General features: G+C 43.0%; 1 protein-coding gene across 2 annotated transcripts in view; it reads right to left on the bottom strand.

Moving 5' to 3' along the window:
- The window catches only part of megf10 (multiple EGF-like-domains 10), a 169,484-nt gene that overhangs the window by 95,610 nt on the left and 46,865 nt on the right, over window positions 1-27,009 (bottom strand). For both annotated transcript variants that reach the window (XM_068030545.1, XM_068030547.1), the window contains exon 5: window positions 15,143-15,235. In XM_068030545.1, the coding sequence (XP_067886646.1) occupies window positions 15,143-15,235 (93 nt within the window). The remainder of the gene's footprint in view (window positions 1-15,142; window positions 15,236-27,009) is intronic.

Below are 27,009 nucleotides of genomic sequence, written 5' to 3'. Positions count from 1 at the left end.
AGAGTTAAGGTCATTGGCAAAAGAGCCAGAGGGTAGGTGAGGAGAATTTTTTTTTTACGCAGTAAGTTATGATGAACTGGAATACTCTGCCTGAAAAGGTGATGGAAGCAGATTCAATAGTAACTTTCAAAAGGGAATTGGATAAATACTTGAAAAGCAAAAATTTGCAGGGCTATGGGGAAAGAGTAGTGGGGGTGTGGGACTAACTGGATAGCTCTTTCAAAGAGCCAGCACAGACACAATGGGTCAAATGGCCTCTTTTTGTGCTTGTAAGATTCTATGATTCTATAAAGTCATCATAGAAGTCTAATTAATTGCTGCTCGATGAGCAAAACTTCGTTAGTGCTGGATCAGTGCGTTGAGGTGCATTAGACCTGGGAAAAAGCTGCCAGTTATTTGTGACAGAAATCACACATGCCAAATGGAAAAAAATATGAATTTCATTGTATGAAACTCTGTTTGAGAACTTTTTACCGGACATTTCAAATAACTTTTAAAAAAGCAGAACTGAACAGCTGAAAGTGGCCATGCACATTTGCATTTGAGAAGACAAAGGCTGGCTGAGACACAGAGGTAAATTACCTAGTCTAGCTGGAACAATGGGGGTGTTCATTGATTCATTTAGCGAGATTGGTTTTGTCAATAGTGGTGATCAAAAGATGTTGACACCCTTTGACTTTGGAAGAGCCAAACACTGCCACCCGCCCCGCCATCTGAACAGCCTTGAATTTCAAAGATCCTTCCAGAAGTTGCTGTTTCAAACAAAGAGATGGTCACATGACATACTTGCTGTTATAACACACATTTTGAATTGTGCTTCAGAGTATTCCCTGGCTCGGGTATAAAGGTAAAACCTGACCTGGCCCGAGCCCGAGCCCTTTAATTTTCTTTCGCGCCCCACCTGATCCGATACGAATCTCCTTCATCTGTTCCGGCAGCAGGCCATCCCTGCAGATAGAGTTGCGGGAAATCATGGATAAGCCTGATCCCATGACTTCCCAGAAGCAGTGTCCAGCCCAGCCCGACCTCAGCCCAAATGATGGACTCGGAATTTCAACCCGACCTGAACCTGACACGTAGTCGGGTCTAGTCAGGTTCGTGTCGGGTAGCCAGGCTTTACCTCAGACAGTGAAAAGAGACTGGAACTGAACTCCAAGGAAAAGCATCTCTCTCTCTGTCTCTCTCTCCAGAGAAGACCCAGGGAAGCCACGGTGGCAGCTACTAAGCCTCAAGACTACAGAACTTTACAGATGACCAAGACGACAGATAAAACCTCTCTTTGGACTTTGGGAACCAAAGAAGCAAGCCTGGAATTCTGCACGTGGCCCCAGCGAGGACTCCAAGACTTTAACTATGATTAAGGACATTGCAGCAATATTTGAATTCCTTTTATTACAGACTTTACTTCAATCTCCCAACTCTTTCTTACCCTCTGTATCTATTTGTGTGTGTGTGTGTGTGTGTGTTGCCTCTCGAATGCATGTGAGCATGGATGTGTTGCATATTTTAGTAACTTTAACCGGTTTAGAGTGATAAGGTTAATAAACTTACATCTTCCTTGTTTAAACCCGAGAAGACCAGTCTGTTTGGTTCATTTGTAATTATATTCGAGGAACAGTGAGCAAGGACTCACTGAAGGACGAAGCTAAAAATCACTGTTAAAAAGATAAACTCTGTTAGGGCCAAACCAGAGAAGGGGTGAGAAGGGAGCCCGAGACCCCTTACTCACCTGGTCGTAACATATTCCAATAGCACAAATTCACATGAGGGGAAATACTATGAAATTGCATGCCGGGTTTGTAACCTAGCCTGCCAGGAGCACCTAATCAGGAAGCCAGGCTAATGTTTCCCATGACTTTCTATCCATTAGAATAATGCATGCTGGCTAGAAAATCAGAAAGGGGAAATACTCAAATTCACAATATGCGCTCCCAAAAATAAGAAAAGACTTGCATTTCTGTGGCACCTTTCAGAACCTCAGATGTTCCAAAACACTTTAAAATCAATGAAATACTTCAGAAGTGTAGTCATCGTTGTAATGTATGGCACCCAAAATGAGCACAGCAAGATCCCTCAAACAGAAAAGTTGTGGGTTCCAGTCCCACTCCAGAGACTGGAAAGACAAAACTCCAAGCTGACACACCCAGTGCAGTACTGAGGGACTGCTGCACTGTTGAAGGTGTCGTCTTTCTGATGAGACATTCAACTGAGGTCCCATCTGCCCTCTCAGGTGGATAACCCGTTTTTCAGTAATGTTGGTTGAAGGATAAATATTGGCCAGGAAACCAGTGACAGCGCCCCTGCTCTTCTTCAAATAATGTCATGGGATCTTTTACACCCACCTCAGAGAGCAGACAGGATTCATTTAACGTCTAAAAGATTGTAACTTCCAACAGTGCAGCACTCCCTCAGTTCCGCACTGGGCGTACCAGCCTGAAGTTTTGCGCTCAAGTCTCATTCCAGAGACCTGAACCCACAACCTTCATGACTCAGAAGGCAAACATGCTACTAACTGAGCCCCACCTGACAACTAAAGACCCAATCACCAAAGCTCCACACCAGGAGGGAAATTTCATTAAATTAATATATCAGAGAAAGACATATCTGTTCCTGAATCCACAAGCAAAGTCAGGCTATTTACTTGGCATTGCTGGATGTCAATATTTATAAAGCTTCGACATTTTGGATTAACACATTTGCCTATGTCAAAAAAAACTTCAACTCTTAACTTAATTATTTGATATGGGGCAAAATTGTATTCCTTCTGCCTCTAGGTTTGAGTTATCTTGGTTGTGCTGTAGCAGTATTAGTGCCATGTTTATGCAGCAAGATATTTTAATCACTCCAATTATCAACACAGGAGGAGGATTTCTATGTATTCAATAATCTAATTTCCAAGACCATATTAATCGCTATAAAATATATTGTTGGCCAATAATTCATGGGTATGGGAGAGGAAAATTACTGTATAATGAATGGAGCCAAAGTCATTTCACTATTTTCTTAATGCTACAAAACCAACTGGGACACTTTGAAGGCACAGAAGAGGGTCTATACTTCATTTTCCATGCTTGCCTTTCCAAATATTAAAAAGAAACACAGTCATGGAAACTATGGCACTCAGCTGGGCAGAAGTCCCAAACTTGTATTTATGTTTAGAGAGCTGCAGGATTAGAGAAATGGGCCTCTCGTTTCTGGTCGACACTGTGACCTAGATTTTGTCAACTAGCATTCTTCAATAATCTTTCAGCATTTTAATGTCAATGAGAAGATTTAGTGGATCAGCATTAATTTGAGGGTTTTCTTATTGATCTGGAACAGCAAGGGCTCAAAAGGGCTGCTGAACTACAGATTTAGCAAAATCTCACAACTCAATTTAGTTGAAACAAAACAAAACTGCTTAGTAGTGGCAACTGTAGCTGCATGGGTAGCAATTCTGCTTGCAGTGCCTAGAAGGTTGTGGGTTCAAATCTCACTCCAGGGACTCAAAGAATTATTTCCTAATTTTGCTCCGGAATGGCCTGGTTCTGATTTTAAGATGATGTCCTCTTGTCCTAGGTTCCCTTATCAGTGGAAAAGGTTTCTCTCTAATTTCATCAAGTCATCGTTTGCAGGACTTTCACTGACCCATCTCCTCTGGAGAACTTCCCTTCAAAGCCTCCAACCCTGAACAGCCCGCTTCTACCTCCTTCCCAAAATCCACAAACAGGACTGGCCTGGTAGACTTATCATTTCAGTCCAACTGAACTGATTTCTGCTTAACTCAACATTTTTTTCTCCCCTTGTCCAGTTTCTTCCCACTTACATCCGTGACTCTTCCGATGCCCTCTGTCCCTTTCAGTTTCCAGTTTCCTGGCCCTAACCATCTCCTTTTCACCAAGGACGTCCAATCACTCTACACCTCCATCCCCCACCATGACAGTCTGAAGGCTCTCTGCTTTTTCCTTAAACAGAGATCCAACCAGTCCCCATCCACCACCAACCTCCTCCGCCTGGCTGAACTTGTTCTCACACTGAACAACATTTCCTTCAGCTCCACTCACTTATCATAGAATCACAGAATGGTTACAAAACAGAAGGCCGCCATTCGGCCCACTGTATCTATGCCGGCCCTCTGCAAGAGAAACTCACCTAGTCCCACTCTCCCACCTTATCCCCATACCCCTGCATTTTTTTTCTCTTCAGATATTTATCTAAGTCCCTTTTAAAAGCCATGACTGAATCTGCTTCCACCACACTCTCAGGCAGTACATTTCAGATCTTAACCACTCGCTGCATAAAAAATTTCCTCCTCATGTCACCATTGCTTCTTTTTCTAATCACCTTAAAGTGTTGTCCTCTGGTTCTCAATCCTTCTGCAAATGTGAACAGTTTCTCCCCATCTACTCTGTCCAGAGCCTTCAGGACTTTGAACAATCTTGATCAAATCTCCTCAATTTTCTCTTCTCCAAGGAGCCCTAGCTTCTCCAATCGATCCATGTAACTTAAGTTCCTCATGTCTGGAACCTTTCTCGTAAATCTTTTCTGTAACCTCTCCAATACCTTCACATCCTTCCTAAATTGTGGTGCCCAGAACTGGACACAATATGCCAGTTGAGGCCAAACCAACATTTTATACAGTTTTATCATAACTTCGTTGCTTTTGTACACTATGCCCTTGTTTATAAAATCCAGGATCCTATATGCTTTCTCAATCTGCCATGCAACTTTCAATGATTTGTGCACATATACCCCCAGATTCCTCTTCGTATTGTACCCTTTATTTTATATTGCCTTCCTCGTTCTTCATACCAAAATGAATCACTTCAAACTTCTCTGCGTTAAATTTCATCTTTCATTTGTCCACCCATAACACCAGCCTGTCTATGCCCTTTTGAAGTTTATCACCGTCGTCCTCGCAGTTCCAAGTTTTGCACCATCCGCAACTTTTGAATTGTGCCCTGTACACCCAAGTGTAGGTCATTAAACCCCTCTATACACCTTCCTCCAGTCCAAAAAACAACGGCTCACCATTATTCTCTTTTTTTGACACTCAGCCAATTTCATATCCATGCTGCTACTGTCCTTTTTATTCCATGGGCTTTAACTTTTCTGACAAGCCTGTTATGCGGCACTTTATCAAACGTCTGTTGGAAGTCCAATGTTACGAACAGGTGAGAAAGAGGTCTAGGGTTCCTTTTCAGCCTTCACCTGGTCTTACTGTAACAGGGTTTAATTTTAAACACACCATGTTTTTAGCTCCCCCTTGGTGAATCCTTGTTCACCACTTTCCAATTATAAAGCAAAGAAATCAATACACGCACAGATTTTCTTAGGTTTAAGGAAGAAAGATTGAAATTTATTAAACTTAAATTTAAACTCTAATTCAGTTAATGCCTACGAATACATGACACGCCCATGCTAGCATGCATACATGATGCACACACGCAAATAGGGACAGAAAAGAGAAGAAAAATAAAAAAGTGGAAAAGTTTGAGCCAATTTCTGAAGAGGTTTTTTTGTTACTGTGCTTCGAGCTCACTGTAGAGTCCTTGATTGTAGGTAGGTCTTGCTTTTCGTTGGGGCCCGATATTCTTCTTAAAGCTTGTTCAATGTAGCAGACTTTTCTCTCTTGATTCATCGCTCTTCAGTGGGTATTGGAGTTCCGTGAGAAAGAGATGGGAGCAGACAGACAGGAGAGGAGGTCTTCTTCAGTCCAGGAGCATTCACCTTTCTGCAGACTCTCAGTTCAAACTGTATAATTCAGAAAAAAACCCAGACTGCCAAGCAGGTTAATCATGTGACTAACTGGCTTGACCACGTATGTTTGTGGATTGTATTGGAGCAGGAGATAGCTCTTTTGTTCCAAATGCTGTCTGTTAATATGCAAAATTGTCCTCTCAGCCAGGGGCCTGGCAACCCCTTGTCACAGGCCTTCTCTTCTTCCCAGCAACAATTTGAAATTTAATGTCCATGTGGCAAAATTAATGTGCCTCATTCTTGGCAGGTGGGTGCCTGCATGACACCATGTACATCACATCAATCGTATTACCCTCATCAACCATCTCTGTTATTTTATCCAAAAAAAAACTCAGGCAAGTTGGTTAAATACAATTTACCCCTCAACAAATCCATGCTGGCTTTCCATTTGGCCAGTGACTGTTCACTTTGTCCCAAAGTATTGACTGTAAAAGCTTTCCCACCATTGAGGTTAAACTGACTGGCCTGTAGTTGCTGGGCTTGTAGTTTTTTTTTGATGAGATGTGCAACATTTGCAATTCTCCAGTCCTCTAACACCACCCCTGTACCTAAGGAGGATTGGAAGATTTATAGACAGTGCCTCTGCAATCTCCACACTTACTTCCCACAGTATCCTTGGATGCATCTCATCGAGTCCTGGGGGCTTATCAACTTTAAGTACAGTCAGCCTATCTAATGCTTCCTCTTTATTAATTTTTAGCCCATCCATGTCACAACTGCCTCCTCTTTCACTATGATTTTGGCAGCATTTTCTTCTTTGGTAAAGAAGAAATGCAAAGTACTCATTAGGACCTCAGCCCTGTGTAAGTCCCCTTTTAGTTTGCTCATCAGCCCCAGTCCTCCTTTTACCAACCTTTTACCAATTATATGCCGATCGAAGACTTTTGGATCCCCTTTTATGTTAGGTGTCAGTTTCTTCTCATACTCTCTTTGCTTCTCTGATTTGTTTTTCACTTCACCTCTGAACTTTCAATATTTAGCCTGGTTCTCTTAATCCATCTGACATCTGTCACATACACCCTTTTTCAAGTTCATCTTACTCTCTATCTCTTTCGTCAGAGAGTTCTGGATTTCTTTAACCAAACATCATCTCTCGTGGGAATGTACCATGACTGTACCTAAATTACCTCCCATTTAAAGGCAGCTCATAGTTTAGTTATAGTATTGTCTGCCAATCTTTGATTCCAATTTAACTGGGCCAGATTCGTTCTCATCCTTGAAACTGGCCCTCACCCAATTAATTATTTTTACTCTGGATTGCTCCTTGTCCTTTTCCATAGCCAACCTAATTCTTATGATACTATGACCCCCTAAATGTTCCTCTACTGACATTTGATCCACATGACCCACCTCATTCCCCAGAACTAGATCCAACAATGCCTCTTTCCTCGTAGGACTGCAAACATACTGATGTAGCAAATTATCCTGAACACACTCTAGAAACTCATGCCCTTCTCTTTTTTTTTAATTTGTTCGTGGGATGTGGGAGTTGCTGGCTAGGCCTGTATTTATTGCTCACCCCAAGTTTCCCTTGGGAATGTGGTGGTGAATTGTCTTCTTGAACTGCTGCAATTCTTGGGGTGTAGGTACACCCACAGTGCTATTAGGGAAGGGAGTTCCAGGATTTTGACCCAGTGACAGTGAAGGAACAGCGGTATAGTTCCAAATCAGGATGGTATGTGGCTTGGAGAGGAACTTGCAGGTGGTGGTGTTCCCATGCATCTACTGCCCTTGTCCTTCTAGGTGGTAGAGGTCGCAAGTTTGTAAGGTGCTGTCTAAGGAGCCTTGGTGAGTTGCTGCAGTGCACCTTGTTGATGGTACACACTGCTGCCACTGTGTGTCGGTGGTGAAGGAATCGAATGTTGAAGGTAGAGGATGGGGTACCAATCAAGCGGGCTGCTTTGCCCTGGATGGTATCGAGCTTCTTGAGTGTTGTTGGAGCGGCACCCATCCAGGCAAGTGGGGAATATTCCATCACATTCCTGACTTGTACCTTCTGGATGGTGGACAGGCAGTGGAGAGTCAGGAGGTGAGTTAGTCGCCACAGGATTCCTAGCCTCTGACCTGCTTTTGTAGCCATGGTATTTATATGGCTACTCCAGTTCAGTTTCTTGTCAATGGTAACCCCTAGGATGTTGATTGTGGGAGATTAAGCGATGGTAATGCCATTGAATGTCAAGGGGAGATGATTAGATTCTCTCTTGTTTGAGATGGTCATTGCCTGGCACTTAAGTGGCAAGTAACATTCGTGCCACACATCAGCATAAGCCTGGACATTGTCCAGGTCTTGCTGTATGTCTACACAGACTGCTTCAGTTTCTGAGGAGTCGCGAATGGTGCTGAACATTGTGCAATCATCAGCGAACATCCCCATTTCTGACCTCATGATTGAAGGAAGTTCATTGATGAAGCAGCAGAAGATGGTTGGGTCCAGGACACTACCCTGAGGAACTCTTGCAATGATGTCCTAGGACTGAGATGATTGACCTCCAACAACCACAACCATCTTCCTCTGCGCTAAATATGACTCCAACCAGTGCAGTGTTTTCTCCCTGATTCCCATTGACTCCAGTTTTGCTAAGGCTCCTTGATGCCATACTCAGTCAAATGCTGCCTTGATGTCAAGGGCAGTCACTGTCACCTCACCTCACCCTGCCCTTTATACTATTCCAATCGCATTATGTTCAGATAATTAGAGTCCTCCATTGTAACCATTCCATAATTCCTGAACCTCTCTGCAATTTCCGTGAAAATCTGTTCCTTTACATCTTTCCCACTAGTTGGTAGCCTGTAGAATACAACCAGCAATGTTATAGTACGTCTATTGTTTCTTAGTTCTAACCAAATAGATTCTGTCCTTGATCCCTCTCGAACATTTTCTCTCTCCAGCACTATAACTTTCTCCTTAATCAAGACTGCTACCTCTCCTTTTTTTCCCTTCCCTATCTTTCCTGAACAACTTGTATCCAAGAATATTTAATACCCAGTCCTCCCCTTTTTTGTGCCAGGTCTCCGTTATTGCCACGACATGGCTTTCTGCACCTCACCAACCTTATTTATCACACTTCGCACATTCACATCCATGCACAGTAAAACCTAATTTAGACCTTATTACATTCCCTCTTACTCTGAACCCACCTAATACCTTATTATTTCCTACTCTAGTGCCTTCTGTCTCTCCTAATTCTCTGTGCACCTGGTTTTTCTCTAATATTACCTCCTGGTTCCCACACCCTTGCCAAATTAGTTTAAATTCTCCCCAATAGCCTCGCAAATTGTTCCTGGCTCTGTTCGGGTGCAACCCATCCGGCTTCTACAGTCCAATCTCCCCAGAACCAGTCCCAATGCCCCAGGAATCTCTCCAGTCACATATTCATCTATTCTATCCTATTTCTATACTCACTTGTGTGTGGTACTGGAAGTAATCTGGAGATTACTACCTTTGAGGTCCTGTTTGCTAGTTTCTTTCCTAGCTCCATAAACTCTGCCTTCAGGACCTTATCCCTCTTTCTACCTATGTCCCAATATAGACTATGAGCGATGGCTGTTCACTCTTCTCCACCTCAAGAATGCTCTGCTGCCGCTCAGTAACATCCTTGACATCAAAGGTTACTATGTAAAATAAGAGTTCATGGTTATGGGGGTAACACATTAGCATGGATAGAGGATTGGTTAGCTGACAGGAAACAGAGAGTAAGGATAAATGGGTTATTTTCGGGTTGGCAGGATGTGACTAGTGGAGTGCCACAGGGATCAGTGCTGGGGCCTTAACTATTTACAATTTACATCAATGACTTGGATGAAGGAACAGAATGTTTGGTAGCTAAATTTGCAGATGACACAAAGATAGGTAGGAAGGTAAGTTGTCAAGAGGAGGTAAAGAACCTACAAAGGGATATGGATAGGTTAAGTGAGTGTGGGAAAGTGTGGATGTCCATTTTGGCAGGAATAGAAAAGCAGAATATTATTTAAATGGAGAGAGACTGCAGAACTCTGCACAGTGGCGCAGTGGTTAGCACCGCAGCCTCACAGCTCCAGCGACCCAGGTTCAGTTCTGGGTACTGCCTGTGCGGAGTTTGCAAGTTCTCCCCGTGACCGCGTGGGTTTCCGCCGGGTGCTCCGGTTTCCTCCCACAGCCAACGACTTGCAGGTTGATAGGTAAATTGGCCATTTGAAATTGCCCCTAGTGTAGGTAGGTGGTAGGGGAATGGTGGGGATGTGGTAGGGAATATGGGGTTAATGTAGGATTAGTATAAATGGGTGGTTGTTGGTCGGTACAGACTCGGTGGGCCAAAGGGCCTGTTTCAGTTCTGTACCTATAAATAAATAAATAAAATAATAAAATAAAAATAAATAAATAAATACAGAGGGATCTGGGTATCCTGGTACATGAATCATAAAAAGTTAATATGCAGGTGCAGCAAATGATTAGGGAAGGCAAATAGAATGTTGTCATTTATTGCAAGGGGAATGGAATATAAAAGTCAGGAAGATTTGCTACAGCTGTTCGGGACCTTGGTGAAACCGTATCTGGAGTACTGTGTACAGCTTTGGTCCCCTTACTTAAGAAAGGATAAAATTGCATTCGAAGCAGTTCAGCACTGGTTCATTCGACTGATTTCTGGGATGAGAGGGTCATCTTATGAGGAAAGGTTGAATAGGTTGGGCCTGTACCCATTGGAGTTTAGAAGGATGAGAGATGATCTCATTGAAACATATAAGATCCTGAGGGGTCTTGACAGGGTGGATGCTGAAAGGACGTTTTCACTTATGGGCGAGACTAGAACTCGGGACACAGTTTAAAAATAAGGGGTCTCCCATTTAAGAAATGTTTTCTCTCAGAAGGCCATTAGTCTGTGCAATTAGCTTCCTCAGAGAGCAGTAGAGGCTGGGTCATTGAATGTATTCCAGGCTGAGTTAGATAGATTCTGGATAGACCAAGGGAGTCAAGTGTTATGAAGGGGCAGACAGAAAAGTGCAGTTGAGGCCACATTCAGATCAGCCATGATCGTAACAAATGGCTGAGCAGGCCGGAGGGGCTGAATAGTCTACTCCTGCTCCGAATTCGTATGTTTGTATGTTGATCCTGGCACCAGGGAGGTAACATACCATCCTGGATGCACGTCTGCAGCCACAGAAACACCTGGCTGTTCCCCTAACTATTGAATCCCCTATCATATTGCTTTACCAGTCTTCCTCCTGCCCCACATGGACCAGACTCTGGCTGCACCCCAGAGGAACCAACACTCACCAGCATTCAGAATGGAATTCTGGTTGGCGAGAGAGCAAGATGCACTCAGAGGATTCCTGCACTACCTGCCTGGTCTTCATTGACTGCCTGGCAGTCACCCATTCCCTCTCTTCCTGCATACCCTTAAGCTGCAGGGTTATAAACGCGCTATCCATGAAACCTTTAACCTTGCGGGTGTAGCACAGTGACTCCAGCTGCTGCTCAAGCCCTGAAACCCAACACTCAAGCTGCTGCAGCTGGCTACACTTCCTGCACATGTGGTTATCCAGGACATGAGAAGCGTGTCCTCCAAATAAAAGATGCTGCTTTGGGTACCCACATGGGTCTTAGCTATGCCTGCCTTTTTGGAGGATATGTGGAACATTCTTTGTTCCAGTCCTACTCGTCCCCTCTTTCACCTCTTTTTCCAGTATATTGATGATTGTATCGGTGCTGCTTCCTGCTCTTGCCGCTGAACTGGAAATTTTCATCGGTTTTTCTTCCGATTTCCACCCTTCTCTCACTTTCACATGGTCCATCTCGGACTCTTTCCTTCCCTTACTCGACTTCTCTGTCTCCATTTCTTGGGAGAAACGATAAACCAATATTCACTATAAGCCCACTGACTCCCACAGCTACTTTGATTACATTTCTTCACACCCTGCTTCCTCAAAGGACTCTATTCCATTCTCCCAGTTTCTTTGCCTCTGTCGCATCTGTTCGGACTAGCAATTCAGATAGGTCTTTCTTTTTCCTCAACTGAGGATTCCTCACACCGCGGTTGACAGTGCCATTGATCTTGCCTGTTCTATTTTATGCGCTTTTGCTCTCACCCCTTCCCCTCCCTCCCAGAATGACAACAGGGCTCCCCCTTGTCCTCACCTTCCACACCACCAGCCTCCGTATTCAATTTATCATCCTCTGCCATTTCCGCCACCTCCAGTGTGATGTCACTACCAAACACATCTTCCCCTCCCCTTTGAGCATTCTGAAAGGACTGTTCCCTCTGCAACACCCTGGTGCACTCCTCAGTCACCCACAACATCCTGTCCCTTTCCACACCAGTGCAGGAGATGCAACACCTGCCCTTTTACCTCCTCTCTTCTCACTGTCCAAGGCCTCAAACAATCCTTCCTGATGAAACAGTTATTGACATGTACTTCTTCCGGTTTAGTGTACTGTATTCACTGCTCACAATGTGGTCTGTACATGTGGAAGTCCAAATGCAGACTGGATGACTGCTTTGCGGAACATCTCCATTCAGCCCGCAAGTGTGACCCTGAGCTTACAGTCACCTGGCTTTTCAGTTCTCCAACCTGCTCCTGCGCTGACATTTCTGTCCTTGGCCTCCTACAGTTGTTTCAATGAAGCTCAATGCAAGCTTGAGGAACAGCATCTCACCTTTCAACCAGGGTACTTCACAGCCATCTGGACTCAACATTGAGTTCAATAATTTTAGATCATAACCTCTGCCCCCATTTTGTTTTGTATTTCATTGTTCGTTTGTTTTTTTTTCTCTCATTTCTCTCTTATTTCCTTTATTTTGCATTTGGGTGGCTTGCACCATGAAACCTTTCATCATTTAATCTTTCCTGCCCTCCACCCTATCACAGACCTTCCCTCTTGTTTTTTTTTCCCACCCCTCCCCCCTTTCACTTGCTCACAGCCTATTACATTTCTAACTTTTCCCAGTTCCAATGATAGGTCACAAACCTGAAACATTAACTCTGTTTCTCTCCCCATAGCTGCTGCCAGACCTGCTGTGTATTTCCAACACTTTATGCTTTTATTTCTCTCTAATTTACCCCATCAATTCCTTTTAAAATCCTAAAAAAAAACCTCAATCAAATCACTCTTTTACATTGTATATCCCAGGGAATGCAGCCCTTATTTACGTGATCTCTCTTCATAATCTAACCCTTGGAGCCCTTCTAACATTGAGGATAGTAGCATCGTGGTAATGTTACTGGACTAGTAATCCAGAGGCCCAGACTAATGCTCCAAAGACAGGGTGCTGGTCTCATTAATAATGATCATGAAACTACCGGTTGTGGCAAAAACCCAACTGGTTCACTGATGTCCTTCAGAGGGAGAATTCTGCTATCCATAACTGGTCTGGCCTACACATGACTCCAGATCCACAGTAATGTGGTTGTCTCTTAACTGCCCTCTGAAATGGCCAAGCAAGTCACTCAGTTATATCATACCATTTTCAGAAAAGCACTGTGGGTGTACTTACACCTTCAGTAGTTCAAGAAAGAGGCTCACCACCATGTTCTCCAGGGTAATTAGGGATGGGCAATAAATGCTGGCTTTGCCAGCAACGATCACATCCCAAAAACAATTGAAAGTAATTCTGGTGAATCCAGGCTGCACTCCTTCCAAGGCCAATATACCCTTTGTCAGGTGCGGTGCCCAGAACTGTACACAATATTCCAGATGTAGTCTAACCAGGGCTTTGCATAGCTCTCACAAAGCTTCCTCCCTTTTATATTCTAGTCCTCTAGCTATGGTGTAACATTCCATTTGTCTTTTTGATTATTTCTTGAATCTGACCACCACATTTTCATGATCCATGTACATGGACCCCTAAATCTCTATGGGCCTTCACTCTTCCTAGCCTTTCAGCATTTAGATAACACTTCATCTATCCTTTGTTGTTCCAAAATAGATGATCTCACACTGACCTGCACTGAAATCCATCTGCCATAGTTTTACCCACTCACTTAGTCTACAATGTCCCTTTGTAATTCTATGTTCCTGTTTCCATTCCAGCACATTCTGCTAAAATCAGAAGCTATTGTAAACCCTGGCGATGAAAGACTTGACCTCGGAGTGAAAAACCTACTGTGGCATCTCTGTAAATAGGTGAGTGCCTGAAAACATCTGGATTTTGGTTGGATAAAGGGAACATCTGTTTTTGATTCAAATCAGAAATAAAATGCTAGATATATCTGAATCACACCAAGAGGCATCAAAGCAAGATTCATTGCATTTTTTTTGCAGCAGAAAACCATGTGACATCTACAGTCCAAGTATCTATACTGCTATATAGAAATTCAAAGTCTACTCTAAACCAATCTGCAGGGCTATGCAGTTATAAGGAAAAACAATGGTCCTTTCATTTACTCTGGCTACAATATTATGACAAATGAAAATTGGAAGGAGAAAGTCCAATGACTTTTCCCACTGTTAATATCCAGTAAGTGCTAACACGTTGGTGGCACATTGCCGCGTACAGCTAGATTATACATTGGCTTAGATCTTGCTGGAGTGGGGCATCTTGCTGTGAGCTCCATTAGTTCAATTTTTCCCTTTATCCTTCAGCTTGAACATGTTTTATCCTGTATCTTGCTGGGAGTGTGAGCTGATAACAGCAGGACAAGAGTAACAGAGGTCTGGGACTTCAGTGGGACCAACAGTCTATCTCCTCAGCCGATGAGATTTAAGGACTGAGAAGGAAACAGAGGAATGACAGAGAAGGAATTTGGGTGAATTTGAGTCAAATCAGGTGGAGAAAGAGAAATAAAGAGAGGGAAAGAAAGCTTGGATTAAGAGAGAGAGAGAAAAACAAAGAAAAAGGAAAACAAAAATGTATAATTTGACATTTTTAAAATCTTCAAGAACAATTTACCACCTGAAGGAATGAGACTCCACAGCTTAAATTGTTCCCTTTCTGGGTCACAGAGGCTGATTGGTATTGCATTAACAATTATTACATTGTTAAAAAGGTGCTTACAGTATTAATTACCAGCTCTGACTTAGTGTTGTGAGTTTAATGGGCAATTAATGTGCAAATCCAACAAGTTCTTAAAAATAACAGAGAGGCTGAGGGCGAGATGCTGTTTGTGTGAAGGAAACAGCAGAGAGGAGTAAATCCACCAGCAAGTTCTGGAGATTCACAACTCATGGCATAACGCTTCATCCCCTGAACTCACTGGGCGATTAGCAATTAATAACAGCTTCTGTTACTAACAAGCCATTAATTTTCCAGCATGTATCCAGCCCATTATTGACTAGCTCCTCTTTTTATTAAATACTTCTACACTGCAAAAACAAATATCAGACTTACATTGTGCATCGAAAGAAACTTGTATAAAATTGGCTATCATAACAGGCAGAGTATGAGGAGAAAAAAAAAGACGAGATGGACGTGAGCAGGTGAGATCTTACCACTGGAACAGTTTAGGCCTCCCCAGCCCGGTTCACACTGACAGGTGTTGGGAGCAACGCATCTTCCATGGACACATTTCTCAGCACAGTGAGCTGTTTGTGAGGATCAAGTGACAAGAAGGAAAAAAAAGGAGAGAAAATTAAAGTTAACAACTTGTAATAACAGCTGCTGCAAATCAGCTCAGATATGCTTTGCTGCACAAAAACACCTACTGTTCCTCAAAGCACAACATGCATTTGCGAATTGAAAACTGCAGCGGCCTCCCATAATTTACTTTTCAACATAAAAGGTCTCAACTAAAAGGGATTTTCATCCCAAAATCTTAGTACAAATGCAGTTATTCAGTAAGGTCTGCTTAAGATACTTACATTTTTAATACGAGAGAGAGAGAGAGAGAAAGAGAGAGAGAAAAATGGGAAAGAGAAAAAGAGAAAGGAAGAAAGAGAAAGAACTTGCAGGGCTATGGGGATTGAGCAGGGGAATGGGGCTGACTGGATAGCTCTGTGGAGAGCCAGCATGGAATCGATGGGCAGAATGACCTCCTTCTGTGCTGTAAATGACTATGACTCTGAGACTCTAAGACTTTCATTTACAAAGTACTCTTCATGACCTCTGGACATCCCAAAGTGCCCTATGGACAATGAAGTACTTTTTGAAGTGTGGTCACTGTTGTAATGCAAGAAACAGCACAAATTTTACACAGCAAGCTCCCACAAACATCAATGTGTTAATGAACAGATAATCTGTATTTTTTGTGATGTTGATTGAAGGATAAATATTGGCCAGGACTGCAGGAAGAATGCTCCTGCTCTTCTTCAAAACAGTGTCTGTCGGATCTTTAACATCCACCTGAGAGGGCAGATGGGGTCTCAGTTTAACATCTTATCCAAAGGACTGCACACCTCTGACAGTGCAGCACTGGAGTGTCAGCCTGGATTTTGTGCTTAAATCTCTGGAGTGGAAACTGAGACCACAACTTTCTGATCTAGAGCTTAGAGTGCTACCCACAGAACCACAGATGACACTGTAAAAATGACAATGTCAACATCAGCTCTTTGCCCCGATTCTTGCCAAAGAGAGAACAGTTGGCAGACAGGGTAAATTCATGGCTCGAAAATAAAAGCAAAATACTGTAAATACTGTAAATCTGAAATAAAAACAAAAAGTGCTGGAAATACACAGCAGGTCTGGCAGCATCTGTGCAGAGAAAATCAGAGTTAACGTTTTAGGTCTGTGACCTTTCATCGGAACTGACAAAGGTGAGAAATATAATAGGCTTTGTGCAAGCAAGTGGGGGGTTTGGGTTGACGGGGCGGTGGATGAAGAACAAAAGGGGAGGTCCGTGACTGGGATGAGGGCAGGAGAGATTAAATGACAAAGATGTCATGGAATAAAAGGCAAAGGGAGTGGGAACAGCCGTAAAAGAGGGAATGTTGATGGCAAAATGATAAACAGCTCTGTCCAAAAGCAAAAACTTGAAAAAAAAAAGTTTATGACTAGTGCATGGTTAAAAAAAAAGCAATTGAAATGGCAGTGATGATCTGAAGTTGTTGATCTCAATGTTGAGTCAAGAGGGCTGGAAAGTGCCTAATCGGAAAGTATCGTAATCATGACTGCCACTTTGATTGATCATAAGCTGGTTTATATGTTTTTGCTTTTGAACAAAGCTGTTCATCATTCTGCCCTTAACACTCTCTCTGGACAAAAGCTTTGTCTTTCACAATGGCTATTACATCTCCCTTTGCCTTTTGTTCCATGACATCTTCATCATTTAATCTCTCCTGCCCTCTGCCCTATTACAGATCTTCCCTTTTTTCTTCTTTCACCTCCTCCCACCGCCCCCCCCCCCCCCCCTTTTCACTTGCTCTTAACCTATTACATTTCTAATCTTTGTCATTTCTGATGAAAGGCCACAGACCTGAAACAGTTTGCTCTCCACAGATGCTGCCAGACCTGCTGAGTATTTCCACTGCTTTCTGGTGTTATTTAAGATCGTGGCTCTGTTATATCACCGTGAAAATTCTGCTGTCAATTCTTGCAATAAAATACAACTTCAAATAGATTACATTCGGAAGACAATTTTTCACGGGCAAACTCAATTTGGCCAGAATATCTTCACAAAAACAGTTTTAGTTTCTGGAATTGTGCCTTAAAAGGTTTGTAAAAAAATAAACTAAATTTGAGTTAAATGCTGCAAGGTTTATTACAATGCTTAAAAATTTCACAGCACCAAACACAAACAATGAAAAACAACATATTCTTAGGGATTAATTTTAAAACACTTTGAATTGAATAGTGAGTGGAGGTGCTGAGTTCCAAATATACAAAGTCATTCACTTAATTCATTTGTTAATGAAATCCTGGTTGAAATGTTGATCTCAGTTTTAACACTTCGTGATCACTGATCTCTTTCAAAATGAATATTGGAACCACTTGTAGCTGAAAATAGGATTTCAAGTTATTCAGTAGGGTCTCCACATAACAAGATTTTTCTCCAGTTTACTGCTTTTTGTTGAGTGGTGCTAGAACAATGGAGTAAGAAAGATGGGGCAGGGAGAGACCTACTATTGAATCCCATCCACTAAATCATTCATTGGATATTTCCTCCCACCCCAAGCAAGCTCAACTGTCTCTACTTGACTCCCCCATGATATCAAAATGACAGTGACAGCTTGAGGGTGAGAAAAGCAGCTACTCCTTAGGAAGGATATACTGGCCCTGAGGGAGTGCAGCGTAGATTTACCAGAATGATACTAGGGCTCCAATGGTTAAATACAAGCTAGGATTGTATTCCTTGGAATATATGGGTTAAGAGGTGATTTGATTGAGGTTTTCAAGACATTAAGGGGAACAGATAGGGTAGATAGAGAGAAACTTTTACCACTGGTTGGGAAGTCTAGGACCGTGAGGCATGGTCTAAAAATTAGAGCCAGACCTTACATGAGTGAAATAAGGAAACACTTCTGCGAAGGGTGGTAGAAGTTTGGAAATCTCCTCTGCAAACAGCAACTGATGCAAGATCAATTGCTAATGTTAAAACTGAGATTGATAATACCTTTGGTCAACAAAAATCTAAGGGATTTGGGACAAGGGTATGGATATGGAGTTAGGGTGCAGATTAGCCATTATCTCATTGAATGCTGGAACAGACTTGAGGGACTAAATGTGCCCCCATGTTCCTTCGACCACGGCTCAGTGGGTAGCACTCTTGCCTCTGAGTCAGATAGTTTGTGTGAATTCAAGTCCCACTTCAGCACAAAATCCCAGCTGACACTCCGAGTGCAGTACGAAGGGAGTGCTGCACTGTGGAGATGCCATGTTTTGAATGAGATGTTAAACCGAGGTCCCATCTGCTTTGTCAAGGGGGTGTAAAAGATCTCAAAGCACTATTTTGAAGAAGGGCAGGGGAGTTTTTCCCAGGAAAATCTAAAAACAGATTCTTCTTCTTCTTTGGCTTCCTTGTCTCGGGAGACAATGGGTAAGCGCCTGCAGGTGGTCAGTGGTTTGTGAAGCAGCGCCTGGAGTGGCTATAGAGGCCAATTCTAGAGTGACAGACTCTTCCACAGGTGCTGCAGATAAAATTGGTTGTCAGGGCTGTTACACAGTTGGCTCTCTCCTTGCGCTTTTTTCCTGCCAACTGCTAAGTCTCTTCGACTCGCCACACTTTAGCCCCGTCTTTATGGCTGCCTGCCAGCTCTGGCAATCACTGGCAACTGACTCCCACAACTTGTGATCAATGTCACAGGACTTCATGTCACGTTTGCAGACGTCTTTAAAGCGGAGACTTGGACAGCCGGTGGGTCTGGTACCTGTGACGAGCTCGCTGTACAATGTGTCCTTGGGGATCCTGCCATCTTCCATGCGGCTCACATGGCCAAGCCATCTCAGGCACCGCTGGCTTAGTAGGGTGTATATGCTGAGGATGTTGGCCACCTCGAGGACTTCTGTGTTGGAGATACGGTCCTGCCACCTGATGCCAAGGATCCTCCGGAGGCAGCGAAGATGGAATGAATTGAGACGTCGCTCTTGGCTGACATACATTGTCCAGGCCTCGCTGCCGTAGAGCAAGGTACTGAGGACACAGGCTTGATACACTTGGAGTTTTGTGTCCTGTGTCAGTGCGCCATTTCCCCACACTCTCTTGGTCATAGCAGAGGAAGCCGTTCCCATGCGCTTGTTTAATTTTGCATCGAGGGACAGGTTACTGGTGATAGTTGAGCCTAGGTAGGTGAACTCTTGAACAACTTCCAGAGTGTGATCGCCGATATTGATGGATGGGGCATTTCTGATGTCCTGTCCCATGATGTTTGTTTTCTTGAGGCTGATGGTTAGGCCAAATTCATTGCAGGCAGCCGCAAACCTGTCGATGAGTCTCTGCAGACACTCCACAGTGTGAGATGTTAATGCGGCATCATCAGCAAAGAGGAGTTCCCTGATGAGGACTTTCCGTACTTTGGTCTTCGCTTTTAGACGGGCAAGGTTGAACAACCTGCCACCTGATCTTGTGTGGAGGAAAATTTCTTCTTCTGAAGATTAGAACGCATGTGAGAGCAGCAGGGAGAAGAAGATCCCAAACAGTGTAGGTGCAAGAACACAGCCCTGTTTCACGTCACTCAGGATTGGAAAGGGGTCTGATGAGGTGCCGCAATGCTGAATTGTGCCTTTCATATTGTCATGGAATGAGGTGATGATACTTAGTAGCTTTGGTGGGCATCCAATCTTTTCTACTAGTCTGAAGAGACCACTTCTGCTGCCGAGGTCAAAGGCTTTGGTGAGATTAATGAAAACAACATAGAGGGGCATCTGTTGTTCACGGCATTTCTCCTGTAGCTGGCGAAGTGAGATTATCTGCTCATTATCACATTGCCGTTTGCTGGATCTTGCTGTGTGTAAATTGGCTGCAAAGTTTCTTACATTATGGCTTTGGGCCCTGACAACATTCCAGCAATAGTACTGAAGACTTGTGCTCCAGAACTAGCCATGCCCCTAGCCAAGCTGTTCCGGTACAGCTACAACACCGGCATCTACCCGGCAATGTGGAAAATTGCCCAGGTATATCCTAGAGTCATAGAGTTATACAGCACAGAAACAGGCCCTTCGGCCCATCGTGTCTGTGCTGGCCATCAAGCGCCTAACTATTCTAATCCCATTTTCCAGCACTTGGCCCATAGCCTTGTATGCTATGGCGTTTCAAGAGCTCATCTAAATACTTCTGAAATGTTATGAGGGTTCCTGCCTCTACCACCCTTCAGGCAGTGCGTTCCAGATTCCAAGTACCCTCTGAGTGAAATTTTTTTCCTTAAATCCCCTCTACACCTCCTGCCCCTTACCTTAAATCTATGCCCCCGGTTATTGACCCGTCCGCTAAGGGGAAAAGTTTCTTCCTATCTAGCCTACTAATGCCCCTCATAATTTTGAATATCTCAATCAGGTACCCCCTCAGCCTTCTCTGCTCTAAGGAAAACAACACTAGCCTTTTCAGTCTCTCTTCATAGCTGAAATGCTCCAGCTCAGGCAACATCCTGGTGAATCTCCTCTGCACCCTCTCCAGTGCAATCACATCCTTCCTATAGTGTGGTGCCCAGAACTGTACACAGTACTCCAACTTTGGCCTAACTAGCATTTTATACAGCTCCATCATAACCTCCCGGCTCTTATATTCTATGCCTCAGCTAATAAAGGTAAGTATCCCATATGCCTTCCTAACCACCTTATCTACCTGTGTTGCTACCTTCAGTGATCTATGGACAAGTACACCAAGGGTCCCTCTGACCCTCTGTACTTCCGAGGGTCCTACCATCCATTGTATATTCCCTTGCCTTGTTAGTCCTCCCAAAATGCATCACCTCACACTTCTCAGGATTAAATTCCATTTGCCACTGCTCTGCCCATCTTACCAGCCCATCTATATTGTCCTGTAATCTAAGGCTTTCCTCCTCACTATTTATAATACTACCAATTTTCGTGTCGTCTGCGAACCTACTGATCATACCTCCTATATTCACGTCTAAATCATTAATGTTCACTACAAACAACAAGGGTCCTAGCACCGATCCTTGCGGTACACCACTGGTCACAGGTTTCCATTCGCAAAATCAACCCTCGGCCATCACATCCTGCCACTAAGCCAATTTTGGATCCAATTTGCTAAATTGCCCTGGATCCCATGGGTTCTTACCTTCTTAACCAATCTCCCATGCGGGACCTTATCAAAAGCCTTACTGAAGTCCATGTAGACCACATCAACTGCTTTACCCTCATCTACACATCTAGTCACTGCCTCTAAATATTCAATCAAGTTAGTTAGACATGATCTCCCCCTGACATAGCAATGCTGACTATCCCTGCCTCTCCAAGTGGCGATTAATCCTGTCCCTCAGAATTTTTTCCAATAGTTTCCCAACCACTGATGTTAGACTCACCTGCCTGTAAATAAAAGCTCATGGTGTAGGGGGTAACATTTTGGCATGGATAGAAGATTGGCTAGCTAACAGGAAACAGAGAGTAGGCATAAATGGATCATTTTCTGGTTGGCAAGATGTAACGAGTGGTGTGCCACAGGGATCTGTGCTGGGGCCTCAACCTTTTACAATTTATATAAATGACTTAGATGAAGGGAATGAAGGTATGGTTGCTAAATTTGCTGATGACACAAAGATAGGTAGGAAACTAACTTGTGAAGAGGACATAAAGGGATATAGATAGATTAAGTGAGTGGGCAAAGACCTGGCAAATGGAGTATAATGTGGGAAAGTATGAAATTGTCCACTTTGGCAGGAAGAATAAGAAAGAAGCATATTATCTAAATGGTGAGAGATTGCAGAGCTCAGAGATGCAGAGGGATCTGGGTGCCCCAGTGCATGAATCGCAAAAGGTTAGTATGCAGGTACAGCACGTAATTAGGAAAGCTAATAGAATGTTATTGCTTATCGTGAGGGGAATTGAATACAAAAGTAGGGAGGTTATGCTTCAGCTATACAGGGCATTGGTGAGACCACATCTGAAGTACTGTGTAAAGGATGTAAATGCGTTGGAGGCAGTACAGAGAAGGTTTACTAGACAATACCTGGAATGGGCAGGCTGTCTTACGAGGAAAGATTGGACAGGCTAGGCTTGTATCCGCTGGAATTTAGAAGAGTAAGAGGCGACTTGATTGAGACATATAAAATCCTGAGAGGTCTTGACAGGGTGGATGTGGAAAGGATGTTTCCCCTTGTGGGAGAATCTAGAACTAGGGGTCACTGTTTAAAAATAAAGGGGCCGCCCATTTAAGACAGAGATGAGGAGAAATGTTTTCTTTCAGAGGGTCCGTGAGTCTTTGGAACTTTCTTCCTCAAAAGGCGGAGGAAGCAGAGTCTTTGAATATTTTTAAGGCAGAGGTAGATAGATTCTTGATAAGCAAGGGGGTGAAAGGTTGTCAGAGGTAGGTGGAAATGTGGAGTAATCAGTTCAGCCATGAACTTATTGAATGGTGGAGCAGGCTCGAAGGGCCGAGTAGCCTACTCCTGCTCCTAATTCGTATGTTCGTACGTTATGTCCGTATGTTCATCATGAAGTCTGCAACTATCCTCAGACAGCTCTGTCCCAATCAAGAGGCTCATTTCAATCATTTGAACTCGGTGCCTGCCGATTTGGCAAAGGGCCTCTAAAAACAGGTGTTATGTATATAAATGAGGGGGTTTAATACTTGTTTTAGGCAGTCATCAGGAAAAATGTCAAGAAAGAAAAAAAAAAAAATCGGGCTGCCCAATATAGGGTTGGACATCTTTCTGGTCTTCCTGGCATTGCCCACCAGAAATTAGTTCATTTTTGGCCTTCCAACCCCATTTGCCACCAGTACAATGAGTGCAACGGGGGCCAATTTCTACCCCCCCCCCCCAATATATTTTAGACAACTATGCAAATGATAAAACTGCCCAGTATGCCACCATGAGCTGTTGCAAGGCATCACCATGACTGTTTTTAGGAGTTAATCCAACACTTTATTATTCCAAACATTAGACTGAAATCCCACTCACTCCAATGACAGAACTGACCCAACAAAAATATTTTTGTTGCATTATTGCAAATGGTGCCAAGGGAAATGACACAATCCAAGTCTTAATTTTTTAAAAAAACAAGAGCATTTAGGAATGTGCAATAGAACAAAGAACAAAGAAAATTACAGCACAGGAACAGGCCCTTCGGCCTTCCAAGCCTACGCCGATCCAAATCCTCTATCTAAACATGCCGCCTTTTTTCTAAGGGTCTGTATCTCTTTACTTCCTGCCCATTCATGTATCTGTCTAGATACATCTTAAAAGACGCTATCGTGCCCGCGTCTACCAACTCCGCTGGTAATGCGTTCCATGCACCCACCACCCTCTGCGTAAAGAACTTTCCACGCATATCCCCCCTAAACTTTTCCCCTTTCACTTTGAACTCGTGTCCCCTTGTAATTGAATCCCCCACTCTGGGAAAAAGCTTCTTGCTATCCACCCTGTCTATACCTCTCATGATTTTGTACACCTCAATCAGGTCCCCCCTCAACCTCCATCTTTCTAATGAAAATAATCCTAATCTACTCAACCTCTCTTCATAGCTAGCGCCCTCCATACCAGGCAACATCCTGGTGAACCTCCTCTGCACCCTCTCCAAAGCATCCACATCCTTTTGGTAATGTGGCGACCAGAAGTGCACGCAGTATTCCAAATGTGGCCGAACCAAAGTCCTATACAACTGTAACATGACCTGCCAACTCTTGTACTCAATACCCCGTCCGATGAAGGAAAGCATGCCGTATGCCTTCTTGACCACTCTAATGACCTGCGTTGCCACCTTCAGGGAACAATGGACCTGAACACCCAAATCTCTCTGTACATCAATTTTCCCCAGGACTTTTCCATTTACTGTATAAATTCTGGTCTTGCCAACAATGCCCACATCCCAGAAACGAATGAGAAAAAAAATGAATGAAGCTGTTTGTATATCAAAGGATACTCTCTATTCGTGTGGAATTAGACGGACAAAGTCTTAATTTTAAAACTTCTTAATTCTTTCAAACACTTAAATATTCTGCTACAGTGGATTGCTCTGCTGGTCTCCAGCTTCACTGCATGATAGGATGTGGGTTTATTTTTCATGATTCTGGCAAAGAGACTTGTAGTCTCAACCATGCTATCCAGTGGGAGACATAAGAGGTGACAGATTTTGTTCCGACAAGGAAATATTGGAGGGTGGAGAACCACACCAACAACTTGCATTTATATAAAACATCCCAAGGTGCTTCACAGGAACATTATCAAACAAAGTCTGGCACTGAAGCCACATAAGATATTAGGACGAATAAAAGAAGAAAAAAAGGCTTTTATCGATATAGAGCTTTTCAGGACCTCATGACCTTCACTTTACAGCCAATAAACTACTTTTTAAGTGCAGTTACTGCTGTACTGTAGGAAATGAGCGAGTGATGAATAAGAGTTAGTCCGAGCTGGGATAGTTCTGTAGAACTGTTGCCCACTTCCTAGCCATTGGTTTCAAAACAGGCATTGAAGGAGGTTTAGTACCACATCAAGTTGCCCAGTCAGCTAACAGTGCATAGCAAAGGGGCAAACTGAAAAAGAGACAGTAGAAATGATGTGAGGCAAAAGAAAATTGAAGGGATTTTAAGTAGAAACACAGTCTGCAGAGTAGTGGTGTGCACAACACAAATGCTCACTCTTATTTTGCGAGATGAGAAAAAGGCAACATCTAAAAAGGAAGCTAATCTGGTATCCCTGGGCTTATTTCTGAATCCAAGCTCTTTTATTTCAGTTGTGGGGGGTAAGAAGCCTCAATGGGCTCTGATTTCGTATTCTCAGTATGCAAATCAATCACTGCAGCTATAATACAATAATTACACATTCTGATCACACATGCTGCTACAGCACAGGCAATGTATGGCTCACAATATTAATAAGGTACACTTGTTTTTGCACTTATAATTCCTCTGTGTAGTTTATTCCAAATATGTTAGTTAATAATTGATATTAAGGGTGCCATCTCCAGTTAACAGAATTCATTTCACAGTGCTTGATGTCGCGCAGCATTTTTCTAATTATTCCTCTCACTGTATGAAGTAGGGTTTTATAGAAATGAAGATTATGCAGTCTTAGTAAAAGTTAACAAACAGTTTCGGAAGTGTAACAGCAAGTTACGTGCCGGAATGAAGAAAGTGACAGCAAACTTTATGCAAACTTTGAATTGTTAGCCTTTATGCGAATGTCAAATTGCAATTAATTTTCATGAAAAAAAAAGGGAAAGCAAGAAGTTCGAAAAATATTGTTCACATCAGAACAAAAAATATTTACGGGATGTTAGTAAATAAGAAAATGGCACAACATGTTATTGGTAAGTGATTTAATTTTGACAATTTTGTTTGAAAGAATAAGTTTTCCCGTGTTAAGTGACTAGGCACTTTCTCAATCCTCTTATCTTTGGGGAAATCTATTGTTTGTGATCATGTCCAGGCACAACGATGATTTCTTGAAATCAGAGACACCTGGAGGCTTTTCGATCAATGTTGCCAATCTCCGAAAGAGCCAGCAAGACTCGACAAAAAATTGAAATGTCCTCAAGAATTTCAGTGGAGGCATTTTTTTCAGCGTGATGTACTGGCAGTAATGGTTGACTAGCAACCTGTTGGTGAGGAGGTGGGGGGCAGGGGGAAGAAAATACACTCAGTAAGTGAGAGAGAGAAAAGAGCAAAGAAATGTAATAAGAGAAGACTGACAAGAGAAGCAACAAGAAGGAAAATATGATGAACCCACGATAGAGGAGGAGTTAAGCTGCAGGGGGTTGGAGGGGGTGTTACCTTATAAGAGTCTTTACAAATTATGAAGGGTTTGATAGGGTAGACACAGAGAAAGTGTTTCTACTTGTGGCAGAGACCAAAACTTGGAGCTATAAATATAAGATAGTAATTAATAAATCCAATTGGGAATTCAGGAGAAACTTCTTTACCCACAGAGTGGAGAGAATGCAGAATTCACTACCACAAGGAGTGGTTGAGGCAAACAGCTCAGATGCATTTATGGGAAACTAGATAAAAACATGAAGGAGAAGGATATGCCGATAGCGTGAGATGAAGTAGAGTGAATCATAGAAATTTACAGCACAGAAGGAGGCCATTCGGTCCATCGTTTCCACGGCAGCTGACAAGTAGCCATCCAACCTAATCCCACTTTTCAGCTGGCACTTCAAATGCATATCCAAGTACTTTTTAACTGTTATGTGGGTTTCTGTCTCTACCGCCCTTTCAGGCAGAGAGTTCCAGATCCCCACCACCCTCTGGGCGAAAGCATTTCCTCTTGAATCCTCTCTAAACTCTCTACCTCTTACCCTAAAATTATGAAACTATGCCCCCTGGTTATGGACCCCTCACCCAAACAGAATCGGGCCTTCCTATTCACTCTATCTTGTGGGAGGAGACTCATGTGGAGCATGAGCACTGGCATGGACCAGTTGGGCCGAATGGCCCATTTGTGCTGTACATTATTTGTAATTTTAAGAAACACCAAATTATAATTATAGCTCAAATGAAAAATGTTCCTCTACACATGGGTTACGGCAAGAAAAATGTTCATGGTGTGTTAGTTCATGGTGCCCTTGCTCATAGGGTGCTCACCCCTAAGACTATGTGGGAAAATGAGCACAATAAACACAGGGGAAAACATCCACCTCACACAAGAAGCTCTGATCACCATATTCTATGTTTGCATGAAGTAAGATCGATCACTGAACGGTGCAGAAAAAGAGTGGCATTCGATATTTGAAGCTTATGTGATCAGTTATTATTCACATGATCACAATAAAAAACATTACTTCTAAATAAAGTACTATTGAGAAT

Source organism: Heterodontus francisci, chromosome 4 (assembly GCF_036365525.1).
Source record: "Heterodontus francisci isolate sHetFra1 chromosome 4, sHetFra1.hap1, whole genome shotgun sequence".
Lineage (NCBI taxonomy): Eukaryota > Metazoa > Chordata > Chondrichthyes > Heterodontiformes > Heterodontidae > Heterodontus > Heterodontus francisci.
This window is presented reverse-complemented; position numbering and strand designations above follow the sequence as displayed.